This window comes from Drosophila hydei, unplaced genomic scaffold (assembly GCF_003285905.1).
Source record: "Drosophila hydei strain 15085-1641.00,03,60 unplaced genomic scaffold, DhydRS2 tig00000271-arrow-arrow-pilon, whole genome shotgun sequence".
Taxonomy (NCBI): domain Eukaryota; kingdom Metazoa; phylum Arthropoda; class Insecta; order Diptera; family Drosophilidae; genus Drosophila; species Drosophila hydei.
Genome location: NW_022045701.1, coordinates 1,693,444 through 1,707,993, shown reverse-complemented (window position 1 = coordinate 1,707,993; position 14,550 = coordinate 1,693,444). Strand labels below are relative to the sequence as shown.

General features: G+C 34.2%; 1 protein-coding gene across 4 annotated transcripts; it reads left to right on the top strand.

Annotated features, from left to right (window-relative positions):
* Positions 1-7,303: 7,303 nt before the first annotated feature.
* Positions 7,304-10,455, top strand: LOC111596523 (guanine nucleotide-binding protein subunit beta-1). Of its 4 annotated transcripts, none has more exons than XM_030223720.1 (3): positions 7,304-7,514; positions 8,707-8,908; positions 8,969-10,455. In XM_030223720.1, exon 3 carries the CDS (start codon positions 9,096-9,098, stop codon positions 10,116-10,118), a length of 1,023 nt encoding a protein of 340 aa, XP_030079580.1. In that variant the 5' UTR covers positions 7,304-7,514; positions 8,707-8,908; positions 8,969-9,095; the 3' UTR covers positions 10,119-10,455. The 4 variants fall into 4 exon arrangements, with proteins under 4 accessions (XP_030079580.1, XP_023166558.2, XP_030079581.1 ...); XM_023310790.2 differs by having other exon boundaries at positions 8,704-8,908; XM_030223721.1 differs by having other exon boundaries at positions 8,695-8,908.
* The last annotated feature ends 4,095 nt before the right edge of the window (positions 10,456-14,550 follow it).

The window sequence follows — 14,550 nt, the reverse complement described above, 5'->3', positions numbered from 1 at the left end:
CAAGTCCAATTCTTTTTGCAATCTTTAACGCTGTGGCTGCCTAGATATTTGTAGCAAAGCGAGTTTTTGAACACAAACTCCTTGCGTTTTTTAACCGGCTCAGCTCTAAATTTCTGACACCTGCTTATTTCATGTCCAGTCAATTGGCAAAAACGGCATCTCTCGTGGCTCGTTGACTTTACTTCCCTTGACGTATGGGCGGCGCTTTCTTGTACTGAGTCTATTGAGTTATACAGTTGGTCAATAAACTCTAGTACATCGTCCAAGGACTGAATTTCTCTGGCCTTTTTTACGAGTTGCTCATAAAGTTGTAGGACTTCCGTAGAGAATCGTCGCAACAGAATTTGAGCGATTAGAGCGTCAACTTCATTACCAAATTGACCCTTTTCTTTGATAATGAAAATGCATTCTGTTGCTGTGTCCAAGGTCTTGCGGATACTGCCTTCATCATTGTTCTTGAGCAGTTCCATGTCCACTAGCTGGTTGACGGCGTTAGCAAATATTTTGCGCGTATTTTCGTAGCGCTTGCATATTAGTTCCCAAGCCGAGTTGAAATTAGCAGACGAGCCAATTAATAAATGGCCTACGACCATTTTGGCTTCTCCCTTAAGGCATGACTTCAGGCAATTCAGCTTCCTTGTGTCGCTGATATCTCTCCTGTTGTGAATCACCTCAGAGAATAACTCGAAGAACGTCGGCCACTCTTTGGGACTTCCATTGAAGTGAGGAAGATCCACTTTCGGTAGCTCTGGAACGTCTTTTCGTGTATTTTGCAAGTCAGCTACTCTTCTGTTTAGTTTTTTTTTTTGTGAGTATGCTGACATTGCATTCCAGCTCATCGATCTCATCGATGTCGAAGGCAAATTTTTCGTATTTTGCCTCTAAATCGGTGAGCGTCGACTGGACTTTGTTCCACAGGAAAATCAACTTGTCTTTATAGTCAAGGATTTCTTCCTGGCTGCTGAGCTCTAGCTTGGCATACACTTCTTGCATGTGTTGCCTTACTTTTAGAGCTCGTTTGTCCACAAGGTCAACCAGCACATCTATTGGGTTCGAGCTTATTTGGGAAAATATTATTTCCTGCTGCATGTGTTAAGCCTTGGATGCCTTTGGTTGGATGGATGCTGTTTCGTCGGTGTCTATGGCGTGGTCGGCAACTTCGACTTTCATCAGAGACTCCTCGTAGTTCCTGATGTTTTCCATTACGCCATCATATATTTTCTCCTTAAAATATTGATGATTGATGACATATTGATGATCCTTGTTCGTGATAGTTGCTGCTGACGGTCTCATTTTTATTTGCTTCCTCGTGAAGCAAATTGTTGTGTGATTTGGTGCATTGATTGCAAGTCCAATTCTTTTTGCAATCTTTAACGCTGTGGCTGCCTAGACATTTGTAGCAAAGCGAGTTTTTGAGCACAAACTCCTTGCGTTTTTTAACCGGCTCAGCTCTAAATTTCTGACACCTGGTTATTTCATGTCCAGTCAATTGGCAAAAACGGCATCTCTCGTGGCTCGTTGACTTTGCTTCCCTTGACGAATGGGCGGCGCTTTTTTGCACTGAGCCTATTGAGTTATACAGTTGCTCAATAAACTCTAGTACATCGTCCAAGCATTGAATTTCTCTGGCCTATTTACGTGTTGCTGGTAAAGTTGTAGGACTTCCGTAGAGAATCGTCGCAACAAAATTTGAGCGAATAGAACGGACTTAGGACTTTGTTCCACAGGAAAATCAACTTGTCTTTATAGTCAAGGATTTCTTTCTGGCTGCTGAGCTCTAGCTTGGCATACACTTCTTGCATGTGTTGCCTTACTTTTAGAGCTCGTTTGTCCACAAGGTCAACCAGCACATCTATTGGGTTCGAGCTTATTTGGGAAAATATTATTTCCTGCTGCATGTGTTAAGCCTTGGATGCCTTTGGTTGGATGGATGTTGTTTCGTCGGTGTCTATGGCGTGGTCGGCAACTTCGACTTTCATCAGAGACACCTCGTAGTTCCTGATGTTTTCCATTACGCCATCATATATTTTCTCCTTAAAATATTGATGATTGATGACACTGAATTTGACCAGCATTAGATGATTGGCAGTAAACTCTTCAGCCAATTTATCAATTGCTGGTAACGCATCCTTGTTCGTGATTCTCTGCCGGATCTTGTCATAGATCTCGGATTGCTTTGTGAGCAACTCAAAAGTTTAAGCCAAAAAAGTACTTAAACAATTTTTCACTTCACTTTCTTGTGTCACAATCGTAGCCTTGTAGATTTTACTCGAAGGACCAAAAAATTGTGTGTACACATCACAAACGTAGCCTTGTGGATCCAGCTCGAAGGTCCAAAAAATGTGAATACATATAACTGTGGTGGTGTTCAGTTCTGTAATAATCTTTATTCGTCTGAGCAAGAGTTCTTATACCCTGGCTCATGCGTATTTCATCTCTTAGCCTAAAAACTTTATGTAATGAGTTCTGCGGTTGAATGGAGCTCCAAGCGGGAGACATACTATGTTTTTGTTTTGATCGCCTGGTTGATCGGGCAGTGCCTCTACTCACAGCTTGAATTGGTAAGCCAAAAAAGTACTTTAACAATTTTTCACTTCACTTTCACACTTGTCACAATCGTAGCCTTGTAGATTTTACTCGAAGGACCAAAATGTGAGTACAAGTCACAACGTAGCCTTTCACACTTGTCACAAACGTAGTCTTGTGGATCCGGCTCGAAGGACCAAAATGTCACAAACGAAACCTTGTGGATTTTACTCGAAGGACCAAAATGTGAATACAAATAACTGTGGTGGTGTTCAGTTGTGTAATGATCTTTATTCGTCTGAGCAAGAGTTCTTATACCCTGGCTCATGCGTATTTCATCTCTTAGCCTAAGTACATTATCTAATGAGTTCTGCGGTTGAGTGGAGCTCCAAGCGGGAGACATACTATGCTCTCCCTCTGTGTAGCTTCATATATATAGCTTGTATATACTTATATGCATATGGCATAAACATTAGGCAAGCGGCATAGACCTTAGGCAAAGTGCGTACGCGGCATCTCCCACGCTGCTGGTCAGACCACACTTAAGCGGCTGATCATATTACATTTGTTTATCTTTGCGCTCGCCCTATGTTTATGCGTAGGGACAAATGTCACTATATGCGTATTTAGTATACACTATCATATGTTAGGCATATAACGCATTTATATGTAGAATACTCTACATTGCTTCGGGTCTTATTTATATGTTATTAAATATACATATTGTAGTTCATGCCTGAACAATGTATGTAATCATAACAAATTTATCACCAGCATGCTGTTTTCGTAATGAATATCAGTGATAGAAAACATTCAATTTACAAATGCTAGAACATGCAACGTTATTACCTGGCTGCCAAGTTTGAAGCGTTAAGCAGGACACGCTTATTACAAATTGAAGCTGAAAGAATGTCCTTTGAAAAATCTATTAAACAATGGAAATTCAAAGAGAGGAGAATGTTGGGCCCAGCAGCCAGCAGTTTAATTTAAGTATTAACAAACTTAAGTTCTGAGATTGCGGTCATTGATGTCACTGTAAGAATATGCTTCCGCCGTGATCACTCGTATAGTAAAAAGATTACTTATAACAGGTACGAAATCTCCAGTCGGGGTGCCCGACTAGTAGATACCCTGATACTAGTCATATCTGCGTTTTTTAATATTATCCGTAGTTCATATCGAATATTAAAGAAAACATGTAAGAAAAGTCCAGTCCCATCTGCGTTATTTAATATTTTCAATTGTTTGTATCGAGTATTAAAAGAAATACAAATAAAAACTGACATTACCACACCAAGATTCGAACCCAAGATTACACGCTGACGAGCGCCGCCTCTACCAACGCAGCCACTGCACTGCTTATGTAAGCAGTTGCAAATTTGAAGTTAAGTAGCAGCTAATAATTCAGCAGAATTCAATCGCAATTTCGATTCTTCGAATAGAAAAGCATACACGCATTTGAATGTATGTGTGCACACGCATAGGAAAAATGCGTGCGCGTGGCGCTGCTGACATGTGCTTTTGCAAATTGGCCAAACGTTTTGTTTAATAACTTCTGTTTTACTTAATGGATTTTAATGAAATTTTCAGCATATGCACTACATATTATATTAGCTTAGTAATGGTCCTATTTGCCACTGAACTATAGCTCTTAAGACGTACGAGATATAAGTTATTAACTTTCGATGTTTTTATTCAATAACAATTAACTGGGAATAGTTATCGAATATATGAAATAAACATGATATCCGCGTGCTGTACGCGGACCCACGAAGTCTCTAGCTCTTATATATGCTGAGATCGACGCGTTCACACATACGGAGAGACGCACAGATGGACGTCCTTATCAAGAATATATATACTTTATGGGGTCTGCCGCGCCTCCTTCTGCCTGTTACATACATTTTCACATAACCATTATACCCTGATTTTCCATTTTCAATGGGTTCAGGGTATAACAACACAAATAATGATGTGTGTCCATGGGCCGTCTACAGAGTAAATATTCTATCTGTATTTTTTGGGCCGTTAGTCGATTTCTTGTTGTTTGCTCATGCAGGATGACTCGGCGACTATCTGACTCTTGCAGAATATCTTCGATATAGTGTTAAAAGTCATCATATTTTACGTAAAGCGTTGGACCAACAAACATTTTAAGTTCTTAAGAAATTATAACATTTCACATGAAAATTTGTAGGGCAGTATTATTTATGCATTCGGTTTTTAATGTTCAATATTCTTTATTTCGTCAGCCACCTTTTCCAGTTTAATTAATAGTTAACTAATTCTACAGTGATTGCTCTCCAATTGCAATAACATTTCTCCGAATTGACTTTCCTTTGTATCATTCATCAAATTTTGAAGTTTGATCATAAGCATACTTTTACTTTTACAGCCTTTGAACTTCACGATGTGGTTAACCAATATTTTAAATTTACTTGTTGCATTCTTTTGTTGCATCGAAACTTATCGTCTGGTTATCAACGTTATCTAAAATTTGTATACTGGAATTTCCTTATTGTTGAGGATTCCCTTGCAAAATTAATTAAATTTTCGGTTTTGATCACATAGATCTCAATTTGTCAAGGGATTCCGTCAGTTTTAGTACTTCAAATTAAGCTTCTTTATCTTTTTTATATTACCTTGTTTTCTGATCAGATTTTTTTTAAACTATAATCTCCTGCTTATTTGCTTTACCACAGGCTGAGTGAGTTCATATCAGAATTGTTCATTTCGAATTTTGATAAAGCAAAACTAAGTACTAATGGAAATGAATTAAAAATGCCTGGTTGTCTTCTTATACTTATCACATGATGCTTACAGTGCGAGTCAGTTTAGTACGACTAATATTCGGGAAAGTAGAGTCAAGATGAAAACCAGGAAAATGTATTGGCTGTTAGGACCACGTTCTGAACTTAGTCTTGAGAACAAATTAAGGCTATATAACGCTGTACTGAAGCCAATATGGACCTACGCATTGTAATTATGGGGTACTGCTAGTAATTCAAATATCTAAATTATACAGCGATATCACAACAAGACACTTAGAATGATTACATGTGCACCTTGGTATGTGACTAATTATAATATCAAACTAGAACTAGGAGATACCCTAATCCCAGTCCTATCTGCACCACTTGCAAGGAGAGTTGCAAATTTGGAGTTACAAAGCAGCTGATAATTCAAGCAGTATTCAATCGCAATTTCGATTCTTCGAATAGAAAAGAATACACGCATTTCAATGTTTGTGTGCACACGCATAGGAAAAATGCCTGCGCGTGGCTCTGCTAACATGTGATTTGCAAATTGGCCAAACGTTTTGTTTAATAACTTCTCTTACTTAATGGATTTTAATTAAATTTTCAGCATGTGATCTACATATTCTACTGACTTGGTTGAGATGCAAACGCCTTCACATAATGGCTCTAGTTCCAACTAAACTTAAGTTTTAGGAATTTAGGAGAATTTGGAGCAGGTATCCAAAATATAACCAAAAAATTGTAGAAAATATTCAAGAAAATAAATTCAAAATTTTGAGGCTCTAACTCTTAAGCCGTACCAAATATAATTTAACAACTGCATTTCGATTATGTTTTTAATCGATAACAATGAAACGGAAATAGTTATGACAGACAAAGAGTCGAACAGGGCTCAATCGACTCGGCTTGCCGTCCTGATCAAGAATTTATAATTTATGGGGTCAGTCACTCCTACTTCTGCTTGTTACATACGTTTGCACAAAACCATTATACTCTGATTTCCCATGTTCAATAGGATAGGATGGATTGCTTGGTAGAAAACGGAATTGGGTTGGATTGTATCATTTTGAACAAAGTCGAAAGGTAAATCAACGATAGTAGCAACAAGTGTAGCAATAGAAGATTTAAAGAACAAAAAGGAAATAGAGTTTTGTGAGAACAATTTCTTGAATGTAACGAGGAAAAATTCAATGGGTCGATATATTGTAATGAAAAGAAAATTACTTAACACAAGCAATAGCTCAGTTTTTGAAAAAAGGCTACTAAAGGATTAAAATTGTCACCCAACTAGGTGGCATTACGCAAAGTTATATTTGCTCAATCATAAATACAGATGTGAGTATTCTTGAAAAGTCGTACATTGCAAGATATAAGTAGTATATTAAAAATAAACAGGGAACATTTCGTAGATGTGAAGTTTCATAATATAATGGAATTATACATATCGATGAAAACCAACTGTAAGACACATTAGTAAGTCTAAATTTTTATCTCTATCACTACACAATTTTCAACTCTTCGAAATGGAGAAGAGATGTATAAAATCAAATATAATCCAAAATCTGTGTATTCATTATATGAATTCCGTGGTTAACTGGATGTTTGCTGTAATAAGGAAATGGGGAGTGATCGAATAAAATTTATAAGCTCATACTGCATATGATAAACTGGAATAAATATTTATTTTATGTCGAACTTTTGATTTTTTTGATTATGATAGCAACAGCAGACCACGCAATATGGAAATTCAGCAATCTATTGCAGGCGAAGTAGCCTGTGTATTTGAGTGGAGTCAGTCGTTAGTGATATTTCTCATCGAATAAAGTTTAAATTTAATTTATATCAACTAAATGATAAGAATTTTTAAATAGAATAATAAATCGAGTGAGCTTATAAATGTACATAAATGTGCTTTTTATACTTACACCTGGAAACAGAAAATTAACGTTTGCATATATTGTCATCGATAAAATAATATCGATATATTTACAGCATGCCTGTATTACTTCTAGGTGTTGGCTAGCAATTGAGAAGTGCAAATGAAGAGTTGTGTTGGGATTGACATACCGAAAAAAATCTGTTAGCGATTAGTTAAGAGGTTTAAAGTTCTACCGAGTGTAAAATTTATACATCTGTTTATCAGTTTACTGTGTACCCAAGTGTGTAACAATACAATACAAATCAGTAAAATTATTTAAATTGATTAGCAGCGGTGTATAAGGGTGGCAGGTGTGTTTTCACGATTGAAATTTACTCCGTCGAAAAATACAAACTTATTGAATATATATATATATATATATATATATATATATATATATATATATATATATATATATATATATATATATATATATATATATATATAAATGTATGTATACATAAGTAGATATATATGAGTAAATATGACTACAAATTGAGGCCCATTTATACTGATAATTTATATATATATATGTATACATACAAATATATATATATATATATATATATGTATAATTAATGTTCGTATATTCCATTATGTTAATACATATTTGTTGAACGTAAGTTTAGTTTTACATGTTGCCTTACATTTAATCCGGACTATATTATAGATGTTCAGTTTAAAATGCTTATGTTTGTACATAAATATTTGTACTCGACAATTTTAGGATTTAAAATTGATTTTTTCTTATGTATGTCTTTCTCTCTTTATCAATTTCATGAAATGTCACTATCTGTTGGTGCGAATGGGACAAATGCTTACTTACATTTAACTATACTTGTCGCACCGACACTGGTTACATTTAAATCTGCCTTTTCTGTCGTACGCACTAATGTTCGGCACTATAAAACACTGGCTGTACTGCTTTCTCCAATTACTCGGGATTTTAATAAAGCGGTGGTGCAAAAATTACAATTTTGGTGTACCAAAAAAAAGCTAGTATAATTGGGAGACGGTATTCAGCACGGGTAAAAACAGGCTAACCAAACGGTTGGCGAGCAGAAAAAGGAATATTTTACTGGGAACAGTTAACTGTATGGTTTATTATTTTGCAATTGTATACAAATTAACTAAAAATCAATGAGCTTAAACTAAAGTAGAAAAAAAAAAACGAATGAGGAATTTTATTCTTTGACTTCGAATCTAATTATCAAAATACCTTTTTAAATTTGAATTTTATAAAAACAAAAAAAAAAAAAAACAATGCATAATGGCGGCTTATAATTAATCAAAAGAAAATCAATCTGCATAGATTATAAAGATTAGTCAATCGGTACGTAAAAAGAAACATAAATACCACCGATTCGCTGAAGAATCTTTTTCATAAAATTTATTCTTTCACGCGATTTAATTGAGGTTTTATACTTTGAAAATACATTTATTAAGCGTAGCCAACCAAGCAAAGTGTTCTAAGAAATACATATATCTAAGTTTTATCAGCAGGATAACATGAATTAACAGCGTGCAATAAGAATTGCAAGACGAAATCTTGACCAAGTCCATACCGTTGAAATTGGAAGAGAAATCATCTTTATTGGGAAATACGCATATTACCGGCGAGTGTTAATCTAACTTTATATTGTTGTCAGACAAGAATCAACTGAACTAACAAGGACGAAAGCTCTGTAAACAAAAATTTAGAAACGTGAGTAGTATAACCTTTCCAAAAAATGTATTTTGTAAATTTACTAATGTACATATTTAGATTCGGAGCCAAAAATACCCGGAGGCATCCAGGCCAGAATTTGAATTTTGTTAAAAAGGTTTTGGTTCATAACGTGTACGAACGAGAAAAACATTTAAGAAAAGAACGTAACTATCAACTATACAATATGAATGAACTAGATAGTCTAAGACAAGAAGCTGAGTCATTAAAGAATGCCATTCGAGATGCACGAAAGGCAGCGTGCGATACGTCTCTGTTGCAGGCTGCCGCTTTGCTAGAACCTATTGGACGTATACAAATGCGCACTCGACGTACCCTGCGCGGTCATCTAGCTAAAATTTATGCTATGCATTGGGGTAATGACTCCAGAAACCTAGTATCAGCTTCACAAGATGGGAAACTAATCGTATGGGACTCGCACACTACGAACAAAGTACATGCTATACCGCTGCGATCTTCGTGGGTGATGACCTGCGCATACGCTCCATCAGGAAGCTACGTCGCTTGCGGTGGGCTCGACAACATGTGTTCAATCTATAACTTAAAGACACGCGAAGGTAATGTGCGTGTGTCTCGTGAGCTACCAGGACATGGGGGATATCTATCATGCTGCCGTTTTCTGGACGATAATCAAATTGTGACAAGCTCAGGTGATATGTCATGCGGCCTATGGGACATCGAAACCGGTTTGCAGGTTACTTCTTTTCTGGGGCATACTGGTGATGTGATGGCTCTTTCCCTGGCACCGCAATGCAAAACTTTTGTGTCGGGTGCATGTGACGCATCTGCAAAGCTATGGGATATAAGAGAAGGTGTTTGTAAGCAAACTTTCCCTGGACATGAATCTGATATCAATGCAGTCACTTTCTTTCCTAACGGACAAGCCTTCGCGACAGGCTCTGACGACGCAACCTGTCGGCTTTTTGACATACGTGCAGATCAGGAATTGGCAATGTATTCGCATGACAACATAATTTGTGGTATCACCTCCGTTGCGTTCTCAAAAAGTGGCCGCCTGCTATTAGCAGGATACGACGATTTTAATTGTAATGTATGGGATACAATGAAAGCAGAACGCTCAGGTATTCTGGCTGGGCATGATAATCGTGTTTCATGTTTGGGGGTCACTGAAAATGGTATGGCAGTAGCAACAGGATCGTGGGACTCATTCTTGCGCGTATGGAATTAAATGTGCACAACGCGTATTAATGGGTAGGGTAGGGTCAACGTGGCGGTTGCGAGCATTCCGCGTTTAGCATCACCGACAATAACAGCAGCAACAAATACAACATCTCAAATTCAAATGAACATAAATACATATTTCGAACCAAAAACAATTTTGTGCGCTGTTGTCAGTGGCTAAATGTTACTGTTATTAGGTGAAAGTGCTTACGCAGTGAGTAAGCAACCGAGATAATTAGAAAGGGAAAGGGTGTTGGCTGCGACGTAGACCATAGCAAAAACAAGAACTTTATATACAAATTATTTATATTGCTATATACTTATTATACTTATACAAAACCAAACACAGACATACACAGAAAACTACAACTAGACATACATACATACAAGTATATTATTAGTGTAAATGAAAAAATTCGAAACAGATCCTATAATGAGCTGTCGATAATAGTCAGTTGTATAGTCTAAATTCCAGTCACAGCTACAGTTAAAACTACGTAAACTTAGTTCAAGTCGTCTAAAGGTCATAAATGGGCGGCGACGCCATATTATAAACAAAAATACAAATTGGGTATGCACTACGTTGACGACTATTATAGCACAATCACGATTATTATGGTAACTTTACCGTAATATCCGTACATATGTGTATAATGGATGACGCGTCAGTTTCATTCAGTAGGTAACAAACAAAAATCCTTACATGACTACAAACAGAACAGGAGTTGGTCTTAATGAAACAAAGTCAAATAAAATTAAAGCATTTATATAAAAAAAAAGTCACAGGTAGAAAATAATATATATAATATATAATATATATATATATATAATATATATATATATATATATATATATATATATATATATATATATATATATATATATATATATATATATCTACAAAATGTAATGTAAAAAAGAACATCGGTAAACAATACACTTTATAAAACATTTTTCTTATAACGTTTAAGTCCTTAATTTATATACAAACAAAATAAGAATGATTTAAATAACATACTTATTAGTAAAGAAAACTATTTACATAATTAATTGACGGCCATATAAGCTACAACAATAAATGAAAAAAAAATAACTTTAAACCTAAACAAATTTATAAATGTTTAACGAAATCTTAACATATAGACTAACAGAAGTAACGATCGTTAATGTACAACAGTCACTGTAGCAACGTGTATGAATTGTCAGACTCCGTAACGGGCAAATTAACTTTTTCAATTGTTACAGGATAAGAGTTTTTGTAGTTTACGTATAGTTTGATTATGAGCTTCTAAATTATGCCGAAAATGTGAACTAATTTTTTTGAACATGCATGCAATTAAGTCAACTAAAAGCCATTCATATATAAAAAGCTCAACGAGTATACATAAACATGAAATAAAACAGCACTTTATTTTATACTTTTTATATACAATATATTTATTTTTATTGAATGTAGCTGGAATGGAAAAGCTTGCACTTCAATACACACACAATGCTACGCTTTTATAAGACGTTAAGATCGGGTCCCATTAGAATTATAAAGCAAAAGTATACATAGTTCAAATGTATGCGAAAAGAACGGAAGCTATTAATTTATTTAGTATATTGATCTTGTACCAGTACAACTTGTGTTATGAAACATTTTTGTATCAGACAGAATTATCAAAAATTTGTTAAATTGAAAGAAAAAGGGTAATTGCAAAAATAAAATTGCCCTTAAATGCACCATTGAGTTTGGACATAACTGAAATATTCTTAATTTTAGAATTATGAAGTGCGGAGAGTGGCATTGTGTGAATTTTTTTTATGAGCATCCGGAAAAAAATTATAAAATTATGGTTAAAAAACAAAATGAGAAAAGTACAAGTGCTTAAGTCAGTCAAATTTAATTTAAGTTTTGACTATATGTTAAAACTAAAGATAATGGGTTAAAAGCTAGTTTGAACGTTATTAGAATCTACCATAAATCCATATTAATTTCAATATCTATACATACATATGTTTATATATAAATTTAAATATACTTATATAAATGCAATATATACTTCCTTGTGTTTATATGTATTTGCCACATCACATATGCATACGTACAGTATTGTACTTTATTATGATTTTTATGTACAATTTAATCAAAAATCAAAAGTAACAAATAACTTTAATGTCTGTAATTAGCTGAATTCATCAAGAAAGTAAATCAATAACCAAATGCTTAAGGTATTATCAATAAACAAATAGATATCGAAAAGAAAAATACATGTTCATGTTAAATTTACATTAAAATCTCAAAAATACATTTTGCTTACATACATATATGTACTATTTATGTTTAATCAGTTGACTCGGCATTATTAACAATGCGTAAGAAATTTAATTGTCTTAAGTAAATATGGATCCTGATAGCTACTTGAGGTTAATTTAGTATGTCTTCATTGGAGGCATATATGAGGATTAATAATATATGTGACGAAAAGGTATTTGGAGCAATAAATTAACATCCACCCTAAAATGTAATAAGTAATTTGCATTTTGTGTATTTGCGCCGTATACATTATATTTGTCCATAATGGCTTATGTAAGTATTGATCTAAAATACTTATATAAAATTGAGTTTGCTTATTAATGTTATATAAAAATCCCTGAAAACTTAACAAAATTATAATCATAAGATTTCGGTTGTTAGTTGTACTATGAAGTACATAAATGAAAATTGTTTTTAACAAATTATTTTGCATATATTAAAAACATCTATTGGACCAACCCTAGATGTTTGGCAGATTAAAAATATACTAGATTTTTTAATTAATGAATATAAGCATATTAGCTTAATGAATACAATATTGTGCAATTATTCCAGGCACAAAAATTGTAAAGCAATGGAAAATGTTAACAAGTCTGGTACTTCTAAAACTAGTCTCCATATATCACGTAACCATCAAAATTTCAAGATATAATGGTTTTGTGAAAATGTATGCTAAAAGAAGGCATGGCAGACTCCATAAAGTATATATATTCTTAATCAGGACGACGAGATGAGTCGATCTAATATCTTCTCCTGAGTATCTGTCACATTCAATTCTCTGTGGAGGTTTCGCTAATTTTGTATAGTTTAGCTCTTACATACCTCATCCAAATCTTCACAAATTCGAAAAAACGTAATTCTTACTAGGGACTTGTGCTTTGGTTGATAAGGTAAGTCAATTTAGAATAAGAGATTTAAAAATTTATTTCCCATAGGCTAGACCAAGCGCAAATTACTCAAAAATTTTAATTTAAATTTATCCGCCGTAGCTTTAAATATTTTTATTTTGAATTCCTAAAAAAATGTGCACTTCTATATATCATCTTTTATAACTGAAAGATATTTCCAGGAAAGGGTATATAAAGAGAAGTGGAACTTCGTGCGCTGGTTGATTATATTTTCGTTTGGTCTATGTGTCATCGGTCTCTATAGAAGCACAAAAGGAACAAGTAAGAAAGCTCTAGTCGGGGTGAGCGCTATGAGAGACCCTGATTCCAGTCCCATCTGCGATTTTTAATATGTATCGAATATTAAAAAAAAAATAAAAACCGATGTTAGGATACAAAGATTGGGACCAACATTGCCTACGCAGCGCGTATCAACTCTATCGACACCCCCACTTCATAATAAATAATAATACCAAAAAAATAAAATAAAAGGTTCCTTTTGTTTTACTTAGTAGATTCAAGTGAACTTGAATATGTTCTACATTTTCAATTGAAGTAATTGTCAGCTTCGTAAAAATACAAACTCCTTAGCATATTGGCCCTATTTTCAACTTTTTAGATTTAAAGAGTTTGGGAAAATTTTGAACCGGTATACAAAATATAAAAAAATCGAAAAATTTTAGAAAATATATATTAAGCCACATACAAAATTTGGAGGCTCTAGCTTTTAAGCAATACGAGATATAATTTAATAACTGCATTACCATAGATAACAATAGAACAGGAATAATATCACAATGTTGTTCGCAGAAAACAAAATGAAAGAAAGTTTCTTTGGGACTTCGATATTATAGCAAAAACAATCTATAAAAGGGTAACAACAGGGTATTCAATGAATATCAGATGGGGGATTTAGAACATTAAAGTCGGTACTAAAATTTGAGCACAAAACCTTTTTGATTTTTTCACTGATGCATTGGCATTAAGTATCCAGCATAACTTATTTTTACGGAGATACATTAACTCCAAAATTTACAAAACTTATATAAATATATATATCCCCCCTTCCTCTCCCAAAATTCACAAAAAAACACATTTCAAATACTAGAGACTTGGATAAGAAAGTACCTCTAGCAAAACACATACTGACATAGACATACTGAATATCATTGATATCATTGAAATTCGTTAAGTAACACAAATGTTATTAAACAAAACATCTGACCATTTTTATGCACACATACATTCAAACG

Bases quoted from the DNA above. Each gene is read 5' to 3' on its own strand.
- LOC111596523 (XM_030223720.1), top strand. From the start codon at position 9,096: ATGAATGAACTAGATAGTCTAAGACAAGAAGCTGAGTCATTAAAGAAT.